General features: G+C 37.9%; 1 protein-coding gene across 5 annotated transcripts in view; it reads right to left on the bottom strand.

The window, feature by feature from the left end:
- The window catches only part of RMDN2 (regulator of microtubule dynamics 2), a 93119-nt gene that overhangs the window by 47916 nt on the left and 26503 nt on the right, over window positions 1-18700 (bottom strand). For all 5 annotated transcript variants that reach the window (XM_062209285.1, XM_062209283.1, XM_062209281.1 and 2 more), the window contains exons 3-5: window positions 14353-14527; window positions 13565-13667; window positions 3739-3799 (exon numbers count right to left, since the gene is read on the bottom strand). In XM_062209285.1, the coding sequence (XP_062065269.1) occupies window positions 3739-3799; window positions 13565-13667; window positions 14353-14527 (339 nt within the window). The remainder of the gene's footprint in view (window positions 1-3738; window positions 3800-13564; window positions 13668-14352; window positions 14528-18700) is intronic.

The following is an 18700-nucleotide window of genomic DNA, read 5'->3' as shown; positions in this document are numbered from 1 at the left end:
TTGAACTTTCTCCCCTACAGATTCACAAAACTGTGAATGTATGTGCTACAATTAAAGGAAGAGATGTTATATTTGCTGATCTAGACTGGTGGAATCAATCTGTTTTTATCTTCTGAAAATAAGAACTACTTAGACAAATCTCTAGGCTTTCATTCGCTTGTGCAATATGTTCTCTCCATGTCACTCTGATGAAGGGGGAGAAAGGAAAAACCCTCATGGTTTCTGAATACATTATATGAAATATGTATGTTTACTTTTTAAATAATTTGTCATCAGAGTCTTATTGTTTTCATAATCTTTTGTGAAAATAGGCTTCTTTAAGGTCTAAAATATTATTTAACATCTTACATATCATAAATTTAAAGACAAGCTGATTACTTTTCCCACAAGGTCATCTCTTCTTTCAATAAATTCTGTTTGTGTATTATTTTTTCATATTGCTCATTAACAAAATTTAATATTTTATTTCTCAAACTCACATCAATGGACTCTCCAAAGAAGGTTCACGTATGGTGTATTACCTCCATCTAGAGGTCAGTCTATGTTTTGACAAGAATCTTGTATTTATATTGATACTGAATATAGTCTCAAAAACTGACTACCAGACTGCTTCAACAGCTGCTAGAACAAATGCACTCGTCTCCTGGCAGCATCTTTGGTTCAGCACCAGTGCTATTTATACTGTGAGAAAGCAGAGGCCACACATTACAGCATGTGAGAATCTAAGATCTAAGGTCTAGTTTCTGTTTTTCCACTTACTGTGGGGCTCTGGTTACTAATCAACATACTAACACACACTCACACATACACTGTTCCCTGCTTCCCCTGTCTACCAGTTGGACAGAGGCTGCTCTGTGAATCAGATGCTATAAGACATGTGGATATGATTTGCAAACAGTAGACACAACAAATATGTAAGACATTATTTATAATTAAGGTCAGGCCTATTTGGACAACAAATCGCAAATTCATTAGTAACTTTATTCTCTTGATCCCAAAAATATTTTAGGCCAATATGACAAAAACAAGAGAATTACGTAGAAAGTGTTTGCAGCTTTGAAGTTACAAAGTAATTTCATTTTGGGAAAGATAAGGGTGAAGCTCAGTCTTTAAATACCTTTAAATGCTATTTGTTTTTCAGTCATTACCCAAATACTGACCCTTTAAGAAAACTGTCCTCGAAGATTCCAACCTTTGTTTCAAACTGAAGGCTTATGTACCATTGTGTGGCTCTGGAAATCATGTCTGTAAACTTACACTGCAGGGCCAGATGGCAAACACTTTAGGCTTTGGGACCAGACGGTCTCTTTTGCAATTACTCAAGTCTATTGCTGTACAGAAATGCATGGGTGTATCTGTGCTCCAATAAAACTTTATTTACAAAAATAGGCAGTAGTATTCGGTCTACAGGCCACAGTTTGTCTTTCATATTGCATGAATGAGAAAATGTTTAACACTTGAATATACTGAAAAAGATCCTAGTTCTAAAAGAGCTGTACTTGATATTTGATTATAATTAATTATGGAGTAATTTTACCTAAATTGTTTCTCAGCTAAAGTTTAATTTTTTAAACTTTCTTAAACCCCTACTATTTAATGAGTAAAAACATTTTTGTATTTAGCACAGTAGATATAATAGTTTAAAAGAAGATTAAATTGACTTCCAAATTTATTAAATGCTGTCAACTTATTAGATTTAACTCAACCAAAAACTGATCATGAATAAGAAATCATGTGAAACACAACTGGGTCATTACTCTGTGTGGGTGCTGACAAGATTTAATCCTGGAATTAAATCTCATGGCTATAAATAAGGCAATTAGTTCACAACAAAAAGTGAAAAAAGATGAACAAAGCACAAGTAGCCCAATTAGCAGAAGGCAGACTGGGCAGCGTACTCAGAGGGAGTGCAGCAGGCTCTGCCCTCGCCAGAGGACAGCAAGGCAGGCCGATGCCCTCACAGAAGACGCAACACGTTCCTTTATGAAAGTTTGGAAACTCACACTGAGGAAGGTCTGCAAGTTGAGGATTAGTCTCAGATGTGCATTTGAAATAGGATTGTTTATGGACACAGATGCATGTAGGGGAGAGGGAAGGGAACAGCAGAGAAAGAGCAACTGGTGAAGAGCAAGAGTGGGGGAGGATAAAGATGAGGAGGAGGAGCATAAGAACTCAGAGTTCACAGTAGGACTTGGGTGTTCTTTCTACATCCAGTCTGGCTAACCAAGCTCCCAACCATCTCCATGATCCATGAAGATGAAGAGACAAGAGCACAGCTTGATCAGTACAAATTCATGACAGCTACAGGTGGAGAGCCAGAAGTACTTTAAGGCATATATATGTTGATTTATTGGTATTATGCAAATTAGATGATCTAGATAACCTGACTATAGAAATAATAGCCAAGGCCCTTATATACAAAGGAAATGATTTTAAACACTCACACTAGGATGTTAACTACACATTTACCTTGTTCCTAGGGTTTTGGCAGAAGCACAAGGGGCAGAGAGGAATATTTTATGCACAGAGTATTCCAACTCCTAAGTACGATGCTCTACTGCACATGCATGACACGAAGGAAAGGGTTCACGGGTTCTGCCAGCCCTAGCCCTTCACCCATTTCCAGGCTCCATAAGAGAAGGCAAAGAATTCATTGGAGGAAGAGACTGGGGCTTCTGTAGGGTTAGGGTGAAAGAGGGTGAGGGCTAGGTTTGCATCCCATCTGAAGTCAAGTGACAGCAGCCTCAAAAACCTATTCACGTTTTAGCCATGGATCACGTTAGAGTTCACGGGACATATAAAATGTTAACCCGGCTACCGTTAAGTGAGAGTTTGTGAGTAGAGCTCCCCCTGCTGATGGCAGAGCGGAGAATCAGGTATGCTTTGGGAAAAGGGTGCAGTACTTGAGAGTTCGGTGGGAAAAAAGGAGTTTCTTGTGGGACAGTTGTGGGTTTGTGGAAAGGGAATTGTTCTGAGAAAGATTTTGCCATATGAGGTCCCTTGGGGAACAAAATACCCCAAAGAGGTTGGATTTCTAGAAACCTAGGGCTGAGGAAAGGGCTATAAATTAACTTATTACTGTATCCTCTTAGTATCTAAAATATCTGCATTGCAGGACAGAAAAAAAGGTAATGAATTAAAAATTATTGCAAAAATGAAACTATAAGAGGAAGAATAATAGTTAAAACAACATATTTCTGCTTGTATTTTATAATTCCGAACATACAAAGGGTCTAAAACCAAGATACAACTGAGAATGATTTTTTGTTGCTCCAAAGAGCAACACCTAATTTGATTCCATTTCTTTCAGCTTTCTTACATTATAAATGAATTTTTCTTGATCTTGGGGATTTTGATACCATGATTAATCAAGTTATAAGGAATTCTTGATGTGCTCTTATACGTACTCTTTCTACATTTTACTTAGAAACATGGCATCATTTTGGTAGGTGTTTTCAAGTTAGATAATATATTTAACCAGATTTGATTACCATTTATCATCTTCAAAGGTATTAGATTTGTTATATTCATTTATTAAATCTTCAATTTACCTTAAATATATTTAAAATATGCACAATGAAAATAAACACTACACAAACAGTACTGAAGTATCCACTAAATACATTCTTTTCAGTGGATGTGACTGATAAATCGGTCAACTGCATTGTAAAAAATCCACTGTAATTAATAAAGGGGTATATTAGAATTGAAAAGACTACATATATTATATGTACTCACCACAGATGACAATGTCCATTCATAGGTGCTCTGGAAACAGCTCTTTCACCTAAAGTTTTTCCTGCAAGATAAATGGCCTTGTATTTAGTACCTTCATGGGAGGTAGTAGAAGGTGAATTACTGAATTCATTGATTCCTAAAGTGTGGTCCCAATACTCTGCAGAAGCAACAGCATCATCTGTAAACTTCTTAGAAAAGCAAATTTTCAGCCACAGGGGTTGGGGTTACAGCCCAGCAGCCTGTGTTTGAATGAGCTTTCTGCTATATGCTTATGTTTGTAACTCACTGGGAATAACTAATTTAACCAAGTGATAGAAATGTCATTCAATCGATACTTAAAAGTACAACAGAATTTTTTTTTTTTTGTAATCAAATCAAACAACATTTACTAACTGCCATAATTGTGTGAACATCTGGGAATAAAATGTCAGACACGACAAAGTCCTTGATATTCAGTGGTTCGCAGTTTTGTACACAGGAAGTATAGAGACAAATTTCATGCAAAATATAAGAGGTAAAAAGAGCATGGCAGAGTGAGTAGCTGTCTAAAAGGCAAGAATGGCTTCCCTGAGAAGTTCTTGCCTACTCATTTACAACAAGAAACAGGCTCATTGACAGAAATAATTCATCCGAATTATTTTACTTACACTTAGAATAACTTTTACTCATGTAATAATGACTTTGAATGGGGTAGGTCTAATGGTTTGAGAAATCAAGTGCCTGCAACAAAACAGAACTGCATTTTGTGCAGTGTCTTTCTCAAAAGGGGCCATTACGTTAGGACATTCTTTTTTGCTGCTCCATTGTTAATACTTTCTGCTTACTTTAAGAGATTATTCAATGATATGCAAAATGAATTTCCAAGTAAGTGGTTGAAGTAATCTTTACAAAGAAGGGACTTTTATACTGAAACCATTCTATTTATTAATTTATTAAGTTGGCACTCTATTCATACAGCTAGGTTAGATGGAATACCTACATAAATTGGAAAAAAAAAGTATTTTGATCATAACTGATACTACATTGTGGGCAATTATTAAAGGAGTCAGTAATTTTTAAATGAATAAGACATACTGTTTTTATAATATTGATGAAAGAAGCCAGCAAGGGCACACAAAAAATAGAAAGCTATTCCTTGCTCATGGATTGGAAAAATCAATATCATTAAAATATCTATACTACTTAAAGCAATCTACAGACTTAATGCAATCGCTACCAAAATATCAACGACATTATTTACAGAATTAGAAAAAAATCCTAAAATTCATATGGAATTACCAAAGACCCAGAATAATCAAAGTAACCCTGAGCAAAGCAAGCCAGCTGGCGGCATCATAATACCTGATTTCAAAGCACACAAAGCTAATTTTTTTTTTTGACAGGCAGAGTTAGACATTGAGAGAGAGAGACAGAGAGGAAGGTCTTCCTTCCATTGGTTCACTCCCCAAATGGCCGCTACGGCCGGCGTGCTGCGGCCGGTGCACTGCGCTTATTTGAAGCCAGGAGCCAGGTGCTTCCTCCCGGTCTCCCATGCGGGTGCAGGGCCCAAGCTCTTGGGCCATCCTCCATTACCTTCCCGGACCACAGCAGAGAGCTGGAAGGGAAGAGGGGCAACCGGGACAGAATCCAGTGCCCCAACCGGGACTAGAACCCAGGGTGCAGGCGCCGCAGGCAGAGGATTAGCCTAGTGAGTTGCGGCGCTGGCCAAAGCTATAATTTTTAAAACAGCATGCTACTGGCATAAAAACTGACACATAGATCAATGGAATGGAGTAGAGAGCCCAGAAATTAATCCACATACATACAGCCAATTGATTTTTGACAAAAGTGCTCAGATCATACATTAGAGTAATATAATCTCTTCAACAAATGGTGCTGGCAAAACTGATTTGCAGAATAATGAAATTGGATCCAAATCTCTCATCATTTACAAAAATCAACTCAAGATAGATCAAAGACATAAATTTAAAACCTGAAGCTATGAAGTTGCTAGAAGAAAATGTACAGGAATACTCTAGGACATTGGTGTAGGTGACAATTTCTTAGATAACACCCTAAAGAAAGCACAGGTATCAAAGCAGAACTAAACACATGGGATACATCAGACTCAGAAGCTTTTGCACAGCAAAGGAAATGACCAACATAGTGAAGAGACATCCAACAGAATGGGGAAAAATATCTGCGAGCCACCAACCCACAAAGGATTCACATTCAGAATATGTCAGCAACTCAAAAAACTCAACACAGGTAAGAAAAAGCAACTAATCCAGTTAAGAAATGAGCAAAGGACTTCAATAGACAGCTTTCAAAAGAAGAACCATAAATTACCAACAAATATATGAAAAAATGCTCAACATCACTTGTCAGAGAAAGGCAAATCAAAACAACAATAAGATATCAACTTGTCCCTGTCAGAATGGCTGAAATCCAAAAGACAGAGAAGAACAAATGCTGTTGAGGAACACTTACATACTGTTGCTGGGAATGTAAATGAGTGTAGCCTCTGGGGAAAACAATATCAAGATTTTGTAAAAAACTAAAAATAGCCTTGCCATCTGGTCCAGCAATCCCACTTCTGGGTATATTTCTTTGATACCAATAGTACTTTGTTTATAGCAGCACTGTTCACAATAGCTAAAATATGGAATCAATCATGGTGTCCATCAGATGAATGCATAAAGAAAATGTGGTGTATATATACATAATAGAATATTATTCAGCTATAAAAAGAATGAAATTCTACCACTTGCAGCAAAATGAATACAACTGGAGGACATCATGTTGAGTGAAATAAGCCAGACACAGAAAGACAGAAATTGCATGTTTACCCTTACATGTGGGAGTTAAAAATTATAAAAGAAAAAAGCCCAAATAACAAAAACAAAAAAATAAATGCCTATGTGTTTCAGTATTGCTTCAAATATAGTTTTGTCAAATTTTTTTAATACTTTTGTCAAAATAATGGTTAAGAATATTATACTACCATAGTTTTAATGATCTGTGATTACTTGAAAAATATGTACATGGGTAAAATGGTTACTTTTTCATTTGATTATTGTTTATAGCCCTTGCCTAGAATTCTGCTAAATTAGGGTATTTTGAATTGAAAAAAATACTCTTCAATGCAAAAACACTGACTTTAAATCAACATTTTAGCTACACTGCCAAGTGAATAAAACATTCATCGTGCTCCCACGTGCCCTCACTCTGGGATATGAAAGGAAGCTGGGCGGTATACAGACTGGTTTTGTAGTCACACCCAGCAGCTGAAGCCCAAAAGAAAAACTCTTTTCCTCACAGAATTCTCTTGTGGCATTGTTACCGGAGAATGCAAGGGTTCTTGCGTTCGTGCAAGAAAGAATTCAGGTGTGAGACAGAGAGTAGTGGAAAGCAAAAAGCAAGGTTTATTAGGGCAGGGACATCATAAGAACGGATGGGCACTTCTCTGGACAGAACCTGAGAGAGAGTGCCCAGTCACTCAGACTGGGGAGAGCGAGGTTGCATGGTTGAGTGGAGAGATCACCTGGGCAGGTCAGGCGGGCGACTCAGCATAGAGGCAGAGGGCTGAGCACACAGTCCGGTTGAGGCCGGGGGTTTTTAAGGGGATCGGTCTTGCCTCCCCACCTCTGCTCCTCCTGGAACAAAGGACTTTTTGGATGTAAATATGAAAAATTCCCATCTGAGTTTTCCCCCTGAAGTTATCAGACAGGGGGAAGTCTGGCTGGTGTCACCTCACCTTAGAGGAGCCTTAGAGGAAGGATGGTTATCCGGTAGAAGGGGCAGGGCGTTTGAAGTGCAGATACTGGGCTGCACCTGGAAGGTTATCAGGCAGAAGGGGCGGGACCCCCACCTGGCAGGTTATTGGGTAGACGGGACAGGGCATTTCAAGTGCAGATACTGGGCTGCACCTGGAAGGTTATCGGGATGAATTTGAGATGCATATGCTGGGCCTAGATGTCAACTCTTTAGGCCTTTGTCACACACACACAAGCTCATATATGACTTCCTACCTAACAGCATTATGTAAATTATAAATAATGTTCCTTTAAACACAAAATTTATATTTAGAATATATTATAGTCAATCATAATACTTCAAAAATGTATTGTGTAATGGTAAGAATTTTCTGAAAGAAGTCTTCACTCTCCAGTGATAAAATTCTTTCCTTAGCATAAATTTCATTAGTAAGACAAACCTTCAGCACCTCTTCCTCCTTTATACTGAATTCCAATGGCCTTTAGTTGCTGGTCTGAACCTCTGCTCTCAGCTCCAGGGTACATGGTCATTACCCTAAGTAATGACTTAATCCTAATGCACTGAATTACGACTGTCTATTGATCTTTTCTACAGAGTAAATTCCTTATTGTAGCACTGTCTTAATATTTATATTCTTCCTTCTCTCCCTTCTTTTACCCCTCATTTCTTTTTTTTTTTTTTTTTTTTTGACAGGCAGAGTGGACAGTGAGAGAGAGAGAGAGAGAGAGAGAAAGGTCTTCCTTTGGCCGTTGGTTCACCCTCCAATGGCCGCCATGGCCGGCACACTGCACTGATCCGATGGCAGGAGCCAGGTGCTTATGCTGGTCTCCCATGCGGGTGCAGGGCCCAAGGACTTGGGCCATCCTCCACTGCACTCCCTGGCCACAGCAGAGAGCTGGCCTGGAAGAGGGGCAACCGGGACAGAATCCGGCGCCCTGGCCAGGACTAGAATCTGGTGTGCCGCGCTGCAAGGCGGAGGATTAGCTTATTGAGCCATGGCGCCAGCCCTTTTATTCCCTCATTTCAACATTATTAGACACAGTGGTTTGAATAAATGGTTAAATAATGGAATTCATTTTAACTTATTAATGTGTAAATGAACATATCTAAGGATGTACTCTTTTTTCTTGAGCATTATAAACTTTAATCTCTTTTTTTGATACACCTTATTTCAGTCCTACACTCCATTCTTGCCCCCAAATTCCCTTAGCCCATTTTTTCCATTTTTAGCATCTCATACATGAACTCAATTCAACTTCTATTCCATTTTTTTATTTTTCTTTTTTTCCCCAGAAGCCTTTTATTTAAGAAAACAAATTTCATGCATTTCATAAATACAACTTTAGGAATATAGTGATTCTTCTCACCCCACCCATACTCCCAGTCCTCTTCCTCCTCTCTCTTCTATTCCCATTGTCATATTTTACTAAGATCTATTTCCAATTAAAATTATGCACAAACAATTAACTCTATACTAAGTAAAGAGTTCAACAAGTACTATGAAAAAAAAAAAAAAAAAAACCTGTCCCTCAATAGTCAAGACAAGGGCTGGTCAAAATCATTGTACCTCAAAGTGTCAATTTCACTTTTATAGATTACTGTTTAGGGGTCTTTAAGTTATCACAGATCAGGTAGAACATATGGTATTTGTGCTTTTGGGATTGGCTTATTTCACTAAGTATGATGTTTTCCAGATTCATCCATTTTGTTGCAAATGACAGGATTTCATTTTTTTTTTTTACAGCTGTGTTGTATTCCATGGTGTATATATCCCATAATTTCTTTATCCAGTCTTCAGTTGATGGACATTTGGGAAGATTCCATATCTTGGCTATTATGAATTGAGTTGCAAGAAACATGGGGGTACAGAAAATCTTTCATATGCTGATTTCATTTCCCTTAAGTAAATTCCCAGGAGTGGGATGGTTGGGTCATTTGGTAGGTGTATATTCAGATTTCTGAGGTATCTCCATACTGTTTTCCACAGTGGCTGTACCAGTTTACATTTCCATCAACAGTGGATTAGGGTACTTTTTCCCCCACATCCTCACCAGCATTTGTTGTTGGTTGATTTCTGTGTGAAAGCCATTCTAACCAGGGTGAAGTGAAACCTCACTGTGGTTTTGATTTGCATTTCCAGGATGACTAGTGATACTGACCATTTTCTCATGTATCTGTTAGCCATATAGATTTCCTCTTTTGAAAAATGCCTGTTTAAGTTCTTGGCCCATTTCTGAACTCTGTTGTTTTGCTGTTGTTGAGTTTCTTGATCACTTTATATATTCTGGTTATTAATCCTTTGGTAACTTCATAGTTTGTAAATAATTACTCCCATTCTGTTGGAAGCCTCTTCACTTTGCTGTTTCTTTTGCAGCACAGAAGTTTCTCAATTTGAAGTAATCCCATTTGTAAATTTTGGTTTTGATTGCCTGTGCCTCTGGGGTATTTTCCAATAACTCTTTGCCTATGCCAATGTCTTGCAGGACTTCCACAATGTTTTCTAATAATTTGATGGTACTAGGTTGCATATTTAGGTCTTTGATACACTGTGAGTGGATATTTTGGTAAGGTGTAAGGTAAAGGTATTGCTTCATATTTCTGCATGTGGAGATCCAGTTTTCCCAGCACCATTTGTTGAAGAGAAAATCCTTGTTACAATGATTGATTTTAGCTTCTTTGTCAAAAATAAGTTGGTTGTAGATGCTTGGGTCGATTTCTGGAGTTTCTATTCTGTTCCATTGGTCTACAAGTCTGTTTTTGTGGCAGTACCAGGCTATAACTGCCTCTGAAATCTGGTATTACGATGTTTCAAGCTTTGTTTTTGTTGTATAAGACTGCTTTAGCTATTTTTAGTTATGTTTCCATATGAATTTCTGCATCATTTTGAGAAGAATGTCCTTGGTATTTTGATTGGCATTGCATTGAATTGGTAAATTGCTTTCGGTAGTCTGAACATTTTGATGATATTAATTCTTCCAATCCATGAACATGGAAGATTTTTACTTTTTTTGTGTGTCTTCTATTTCTTTCTTTAATGTTTGGTAATTCTCATTGTAGATATCTTTGACATCTTTGGTTAAATTTATTCCAAGGTATCTGATTTTCTTTTGTAGCAAATGTGAATGGGATTGACCTTAGAAGTTTATTCTCAGCCATGGCATAGTCTGTGTATACAGAGACTATTGATTTTTTTTGTGTTAATTTTATATCCTTTCACTTACCAAACTCTTTTATGAGTTCCAATAGTCTCTTACTGGAGTCTTTTGGATCCCCTATATATAGAATCATGTCATCTGCCAATATGGATAGTTTGACTTCCTCCAATTTGTATCCCTTTCATTTCTTTTTCTGGCCTAATGGCTCTGGCTAAAACTTCCAGGACAATATTGAATAGCAATGGTCTTGTCTTGTTTTGGACCTCAGTGGGAATGCTTCCAGTTTTTCTCTATTCAATAGGATGGTGGCCATTGAGTTTGTCACAATTGCCTTGATTATGTTGAGAAATGTTCCTTCTATATACAATTTGCTAAAATTTTTCATCATGAATGGGTGTTGTATTTTATCAAATGCTTCCTCTGCATCTATTGGGATAATCCTATGGCTTTCGCCCTTCAATTTGTTAATGTGATATAGACATTCATTGATTTGCAAATGCTGAACCATCTCTGCATACCAGGGGTAAATCTGGGTGAATTATATTTCTCATGTATTGGTGAATTCAATCAGCTAATATTTCATTGAGGATTTTTGCATCTATGTTCTTTAGAGAAACTGGTCTGTTTTTCCCTTTCTCTGTTGTATCTTTTACTGGTTTAGGAATAAAGGTGATGCCAGCATCATGGGAGTTTGGGAGGATTCCCACTCATTACTATTGTATTGGAGTCTGGGTCTCCCATTAGATCTATTAACATTTCTTTTAAATAGCCAGGTGCATAAATATTTATTACAGTCAGGAGCCAGGTGCTTCCTCCTGGTCTCCCATGCAGGTGCAGGGCCCAAGCACTTGGGCCATCCTCCACTGCCTTCCTGGGCCACAGCAGAGAGCTGGACTGGAAGAGGAACAACTGGGACTAGAACCCGGCACCCATATGGGATGCTGGTGCTACAGGCAGAGGATTAACCAAGTGAGCCGGCCCAGCCAGTCTGTATCTTTTAACAGGGGAGATGAGGCCCTGTCAGTTTTCCCAGTCAGATCCAGGTGTCTCCTCTTAGCTGGTTGCTGGGCACCTGGACACAAACTGGCACAACTTTTACATATGTCTAAAATGGTGCCTGCCCTCTCTTGGCTAGTTAAGGTACCAGTGCTGGCTGGTCAGTGAGAGATACACATGTCTCCCTTTTTTCCCTCTAGGTTGGCAGGAACACTGTCCCTCACTGGGCTCCAAGCCGGGCTCCTGCTAGGCTCTTCCCACAGATGTATCGCCAATGGCTTAGGCTGCTGCCGTCTGATCTCACCTCACTCTCCAAAGCTGGTGCTGAGGTTCTCAGCTGCTGGAGTCCCGAATTGTGCGTGTGCACACCCTCCACGTAGTTCCACAGTGTCCTTCTAATCTGTGTCGAGTTTTCTCTGCCACTTTCTCCCTAACTCTTCTAGGGGTTGCACTCTTTCCAGTTTTTAAAAATATCTTCCCCTAGACTAGAGCAGTAAGCTTCCTCCTTATTCTGTCATCTTGAAAACCTCTCTATTCCATTTTAAAATAGAGATCCAAAGTGAATTTCACCTATAGGAAGCTGTTACTTGCATAAGAAAGACCTCCTTGTATCATAGCTTCCTTTCCTTTATACATCCCTTTCCCATATAACAACGGCTCGTTAATATTATTGACAGGTATTAAGATTTTCTCTCCCACAAGCTCCACTGCTGTCTGAGAAATATGTCTGTTGTGCTATCCCATTCCAACCTCCTGACATAATGCCCAGGGAAGGGCAGGTACTTAAGAAAGAAACAAATTAATATTAATGCATGCTGAAACAGTTCCCATAGATAGGCTCTGATTTTCTTAGTAGAATCAAAAATAAATCTATTTGTTCTGTTTGATTAACTTTTTATTTTTCTTGAAGCTAAGAAAATTCTAGAATTCCACTTTGCATATGACCCAAAAACTGAATTGATACAGAAAAACTGCCGTATTAAGCCAATGATGGATATGTAACAAACAAGAAGGGGATGGGATGTCTTCTCATCTTCCTCCCACTGGGGAGAATTAATATGCAGAGGTCATGCAGCACAGCAACCTCCAGGTAAGAAATATTTGGCTGAGTGTAAAGAGGTTAGGAATACTACTTTCTTGGAAATTAAAATGACAGATAACTAGATTGGGAGAAGATTTTTTTTTTTTCTGTTTCTTCACCATGCTATCTCACAGAAGAAAAGCGTGTCAGAGAAGGCTTTGGAATAAAAGGATTAAAGTTATATTGATGTCAAATTACTATGCTGAAGCTCAGAGAAATGACGATAACAGGTTTTTGCAAGAAAGAATTTGATATCTGTTAAGAGTCAAGGTGATATAAACAATAGCAATTAGAAATCCTGGCTGCTTTTGTTGTTATTTTTAAGAAAATGTAAAAAATATGCAAAATTATGGATGATAGCACAATGAATCAACATGTACTCCTTATTCAGCTTAAATAATTGCAACTCAAGGTGCATTTGTTTTCTTACAGCAGATTTTGATAAAACACATTAACTAAAGTCTGAGAAGTTACTTACTTCTTTGTGGTACTTAGAGTTCTATGTTATAGAGAGCAAAGTGTGTTATAATTGTAGCAGCTTTTGTTGGAAACCACTGTCCTTTGCCTGATTTTGGTTTTGAAACACTGCCACTGAATGACCTATTTCTGTGACTTTATAAACTTTAAGAGATGAAATTTCAGTTGCCTATTCTAACATGCATACATTTATCCTAAAAGTATTTTTTTCTGTCCTAAAAGTTTTTTTTCTGAGACTATATGTATGTTTTTGTTACTGGGATATACCAAAATAAATTAAACCCACTGGTTGCAGCTAAAATAATTTAGTTGTAATTAAAACCAACTATTGGCTGATTATAGATGATTACACAAAGCTTACCAATATTGGCATAATGTTTCTTTTCTTGTGTATTTGTAGACATCTCATACATATCTCCATAACCACGAGCAAATCGCCACATAAACTCTACTTCATCCTTAAACTGAAAAGATATAATTGCACATGCGTTAATTGGGTAACTTGTCCAGACCATAACCACTGTCCACTGCAATATATTAAAATTTAGGGAGATACACTGACATTTATGGATGACTGAATATATGCCTATGCATATTTATGTATATAACACTTCAAATACAAATATCCACCCTAAGAAATGTGTCCTGGGAGCTGGCCTTGTGTGACAGTGGGTGAAGCTGCCACTTGCAACGAAGTGCTAGTTTAAATCCTGGCTGCCCCAGTTTTGATCCAGATTCATGCTAATGCACATGGGAAGGCAGTAGAAGTTGGCTCAAATACTGGGACTCTTGCAACTCATGTGGGAGACCAGAACAGCATTACTGGCTCTTGGCTTTGGCCTGGCCCAGCCCTGGCTGTTGTAGCCTTTTGGGGAGTGAACCAGTAGAAGCAAGAGTCCTCCGCTCTTTGTCTCTTCCCCTCTGTTGCCTTGCCTTACAAATAAATAAATCTTTAAAAAAAACTGGATCTTAAAATGAATCAATATGAGGGTATTTCAACAAGTTTGTGGAAAAACAGAATTAAGAGAGAAGTATGTTGGTACAAAAATCAAGTTTTTTCATGATTTGCATTTCTGCCAACTTTTTGAAGACCCTCATAAGCATGACCCCTCATAGGGTTATATTAATATGTTGTAATGTATCTCTTACCTTTTCTTTGTGGTCACAAAGTAGTTCAAAACTCTCCTGCTTGTCAGACTCATTCATACGTAAATGATCTACCTTCTGAAGAAGGACATCTAAACTTAATTCCTCTACATGTGTGTTAAGTGCCTTAGAGACAGGAAAACTCGGTTCTTCTGTGTCAGTGTTAGCTGTAATATACCTAAAATTGCAGAAATAATCATTAACCTCTCTGATAAAATTATGTATAGTACCCAGAGTGATCCTCGCAAAATGCAAGCCGAATGACGCCATTCTTATACCTGGAACTCTGTAACAGCGTCCCCTCTCTAACTCAGAGAAGAGCTCACGTCCTAAAAACAGTCCATAAGACCCTATGCAATTTGTCTCCCAACCCCAATACCTCTCTGACTGCATTCCCACAACCTTTGTCAATCACTCAGCTCTACATAGGTGTTCTAGCTATTCCTTAAGACTTGCCAATCATGCTCCCATTGCAGAACTTTTGCCTACTGTTCCCTGTGAAGGAGTGCTCTTTCTTTACCTCCTTCAAGTCTGCTGCACATCCTTTGCTCAATGTGGCCCTGAAGACCACTCTTTAGTGCTGCAACTCCCCAGCTCCTTTCTTCTCCAACCTCTGTTATCATGTTTAACTTCTTCCAGTAGCACATTTTATCTTGTAACATACAATATTAATTTACTAATCTATTATATGTGCTGTATTTTGTCAGCACCTGCCCCGGTAGAATCCACGGTCCCTGACAGTAGTGCTCATTATCTGATGTATCAAGTGCTCAGAATAGCACCTGGTATGTAGTGAGTATTCATCAAATATTGTTGAATGGATGATACAGAATTGTAGGAACTCAACAGGTACCCAACATGTATAGATAAATATTTACCTATAGTTCAAGATGATATTCTAATTTTTAATTTTGACTTAGGTTTTAAAAGTTATACAACCCTCCCCCTCCCACCCCGCCAAAACACACACATTTCCTTTTTGGTGGCATGTAACGCAATAAATTTATTTTTATTTATTCAAACCCTGATGTTCTCAAAAGATTTTTAAGGTAATATATGAAGACACATACATAAAGGAGAAAAATTTAGAGGCATAAGAGAAAGATAAAAGCATGGACAAATGTGCATGAGGCTAATTAAAGAATCACATATTTTAGATATCTACACAGTTCCTACAAAGAACACAAATGGAGTTGTTTTTCTGTCAGCCAAGCAATCAGACACATAACTTGTAATTTTCATCAGAAACAAAGATACAAACAAAGAATTTCTTTAAAGGACTGCAACTATTTCCAGACACTGAAACTTTCAAAGGCTTTATTAAGAAGGCATCTTTTAATTTTTACCTAACTTCTTCAACAGCACTCTAGCAATGGCTCTCTGTTCTTCCAGTTGCTCAAACCAAAAGGACTTGGAGTCATACTAGTCAATCTCTCTGCTTCTCAAACATTTTTTTTAAAAAAAGAGTCCAGAAATAAGCTCTTACATTTGTGGTTAGTTATATTGATAAGAGAGTCCCAAGACAAAAGTGGAGAAAACAATACTCTTCAACAAATAGCGCTAGGACAAATGGATATCCACATGCAAAAGAGTGAAGGGGAACTCTTACCTGACATCAGATAAAAAATGAACTCAAAATGTATCAAAAACCTAATTATGAGAGCTAAAACTTCTATAAAACCTGTAGAAGAAAACATAGGAGTGAATATTTTTGATCTTGGATTAGAAAACGGTTTCTTATATTTGATATAAGCATAAGTGACAAAAGAAAAAATCCACATTATAAGCATAAGTGATAGAAGAAAAAAGTCCACAAATCGAAAAACTAAAATTTGAGAATCTAAAAGAATTTATAGATAAGTGGGTAATTAAAGTTATTATCAATTCTTAAAAATCAATTATGTTCTTTTTGTGTGTATATTCTTACACTCTATAAAATAAGCTAGAAAATAATTTTACAAATTATTACATTTATAAAAGCAAGAAATATATAAAGTATCAAAAGGAAAATTTCACAAAAGTTTTTTCTGACCTTCAGGAGGAGATTATAAAATACCATCTGAGGACATTAAAGAGCATCTAAGTAATGGGGCAAAGTATCCATGTGTAGGAATAGTAACATCAGAACAATCTCAGGAGGAGGCATTTGGTCTAAAGGTTAAGATGCTGCTTGGATGCCCATATCCACATTGGAACAGCTGAGTTTGGGTCCCAGCTCCAATCCTGACTCTAGCTTCTTGCTAAATGTGCCCTCCTGGGAGGCAGCAAGTCATAGGTCAAGTAGTTGAGTCCCTGTCACCTACCTGGGAGACCTAGGTTGAGTTCATTGCTCCTGGCTTCAGCCTAGCTAAGCCCTGAGCTGCTGTAGGCATTTGGGGAATGATGCAATAGATAGGAGTTTCTTTCTCTCTCTCTCTCTCTCCCCTGCCCTCTTACCTCTCCTCCCTCCCCGATGTATATGTCTGTAACTACTTTTCAAATAAATAAACAAATAAGTAAATCTTTATAAAAATTGCATACAGCCCCAAAGTAATCTAAATTTTTAATGTCATTCTAGGCAATGGAATTTTCGTATGAATTTGCCACACCCTAAAATTAAAATGGAAAGCCAAGTACATGGAGACTTAAGACAATTCTGAGGAACAGGCACCATGGCTAGAGCATAAGTGGCCAATAAAACAAAAGAGAACGTGTAGGCTAGTTTCTTCCACACAGTAATAACACTCAAATGTGGAAAATGACTTTCCTACTTTAGATAGGGATTTTTCTGTCTACAACTGGGCATTTCTCAGAAAATTTGAAAGCCAACTTAAAAAATAGGGAAGAGAATACTGAGCTGGCCAAACAGAAGAACCCAGAGTTGGCCTTCTCCCCCAGGAAAGACTTGAAATAACAAGTAAACAACTGCATTTTGAGATGAGTGTTTGGGTGAGTGTTATGGTTCACGGGATTAAGACACCAGCTGGGATGCCCAGATCCTATGTTGGGTTACTGGTTTGAGTCCCTGCTATTTTGTGCTTCAAACCCAGCTTCCTGCTAATGTGCTTGGGAGGTAGCATGTGATGGCCCAAGTAATTGGGCCCCTGCCACCCATATGGGAGACTTGGATGGAGTTGCTGGCTCCTGATTTTGGTCCAGCACTGCCCCAGCTGTTTATGGCATTTGGGAAGTAAGCCAGTAGATGGAAGATCTCTTCTCTATCTCTGTCACTCTGCCTTTCCAATAAACAAATAAATCTTTTAAAAGATAATGAAATGTAAATGGTAAATACTTGATTTGATCACTGTGCACTGTTTACATGTGTTAAATATTACATCCTATTCCATAAATGTACTACAAGTATTACATATTCATTAAAAGAACTACAGTAAGCACCCAATAAATAAAACAAAGGCATATCCAAGTATGAGTGACAAAACTTAACTATATTAATTTTGGTTAAAGATTATATTTGTATCTATCTCCCCCCATGCGAAAGGCATTTCATAGATTTTATGATATCAAATCAAGTTTTCCCAACAGAAATTTTAGAAGGTCTAAAGAAGCTCACCTTACTCCACCATTTGGGGCAAGTCCGATTGAGCATGTCCCAAATTGTACATCTCCTCCCTCTCTTATTCCCACTCTTATATTTAACAGGGATCACTTTTCAGTTAAAATTTAAACACTTAAGAATAATTGTGTGTTAATTACAGAGTTCAACCACCAGTACTAGAACAAAAAAATACTAAAATGGATAAAGTATTACATTGTACATTAACAGTCAGGACAAGAGCTGATCAAGTCACTGTTTCTCATAGTGTCCATTTCACTTCAACAGGTTTCCCCTTTGATGCTCAGTTAGTTGTCACTGATCAGGGAAAACATATGATATTTGTCCCTTTGGGACTGGCTTAATTCACTCAGCATGATGTTCCACATTGGTCCATCTTGTTGCAAATGACCGGATTTCATTGTTTTTGACTGCTGTATATAGTATTCTCGTGCCAGGGGATTCCAATACAATCCCATCAAGGTGGCATGTACCAATGCCATCTCACTAGTCCAAATGATCATCTTCAGTTCACAATTGAACACAGTGATAGGTCTAAGAGTCAAAGGGATCACACAAACAAAACTAGTGTCTGCTAACTGATAGAATCAAAAAGGGAGAGAACGATCCAACATGGGAAGCAGGAGACACAGCAGACTCATAGAATGGCAGATGTCCTAAATAGCACTCTGGCCTCAGAATCAGCCCTTAAGGCATTCGGATCTGGCTCAAGAGCCCTTGAGAGTATTTTAGGCATGGAAAGCCAAGACACACTGAAAAAAAAAAAAAAAGAAGAAGAAGAAGAAGAAGACCTAAATG

This window comes from Lepus europaeus, chromosome 13 (genome assembly GCF_033115175.1).
Source record: "Lepus europaeus isolate LE1 chromosome 13, mLepTim1.pri, whole genome shotgun sequence".
Classification (NCBI taxonomy): domain Eukaryota; kingdom Metazoa; phylum Chordata; class Mammalia; order Lagomorpha; family Leporidae; genus Lepus; species Lepus europaeus.
This window is presented reverse-complemented; position numbering and strand designations above follow the sequence as displayed.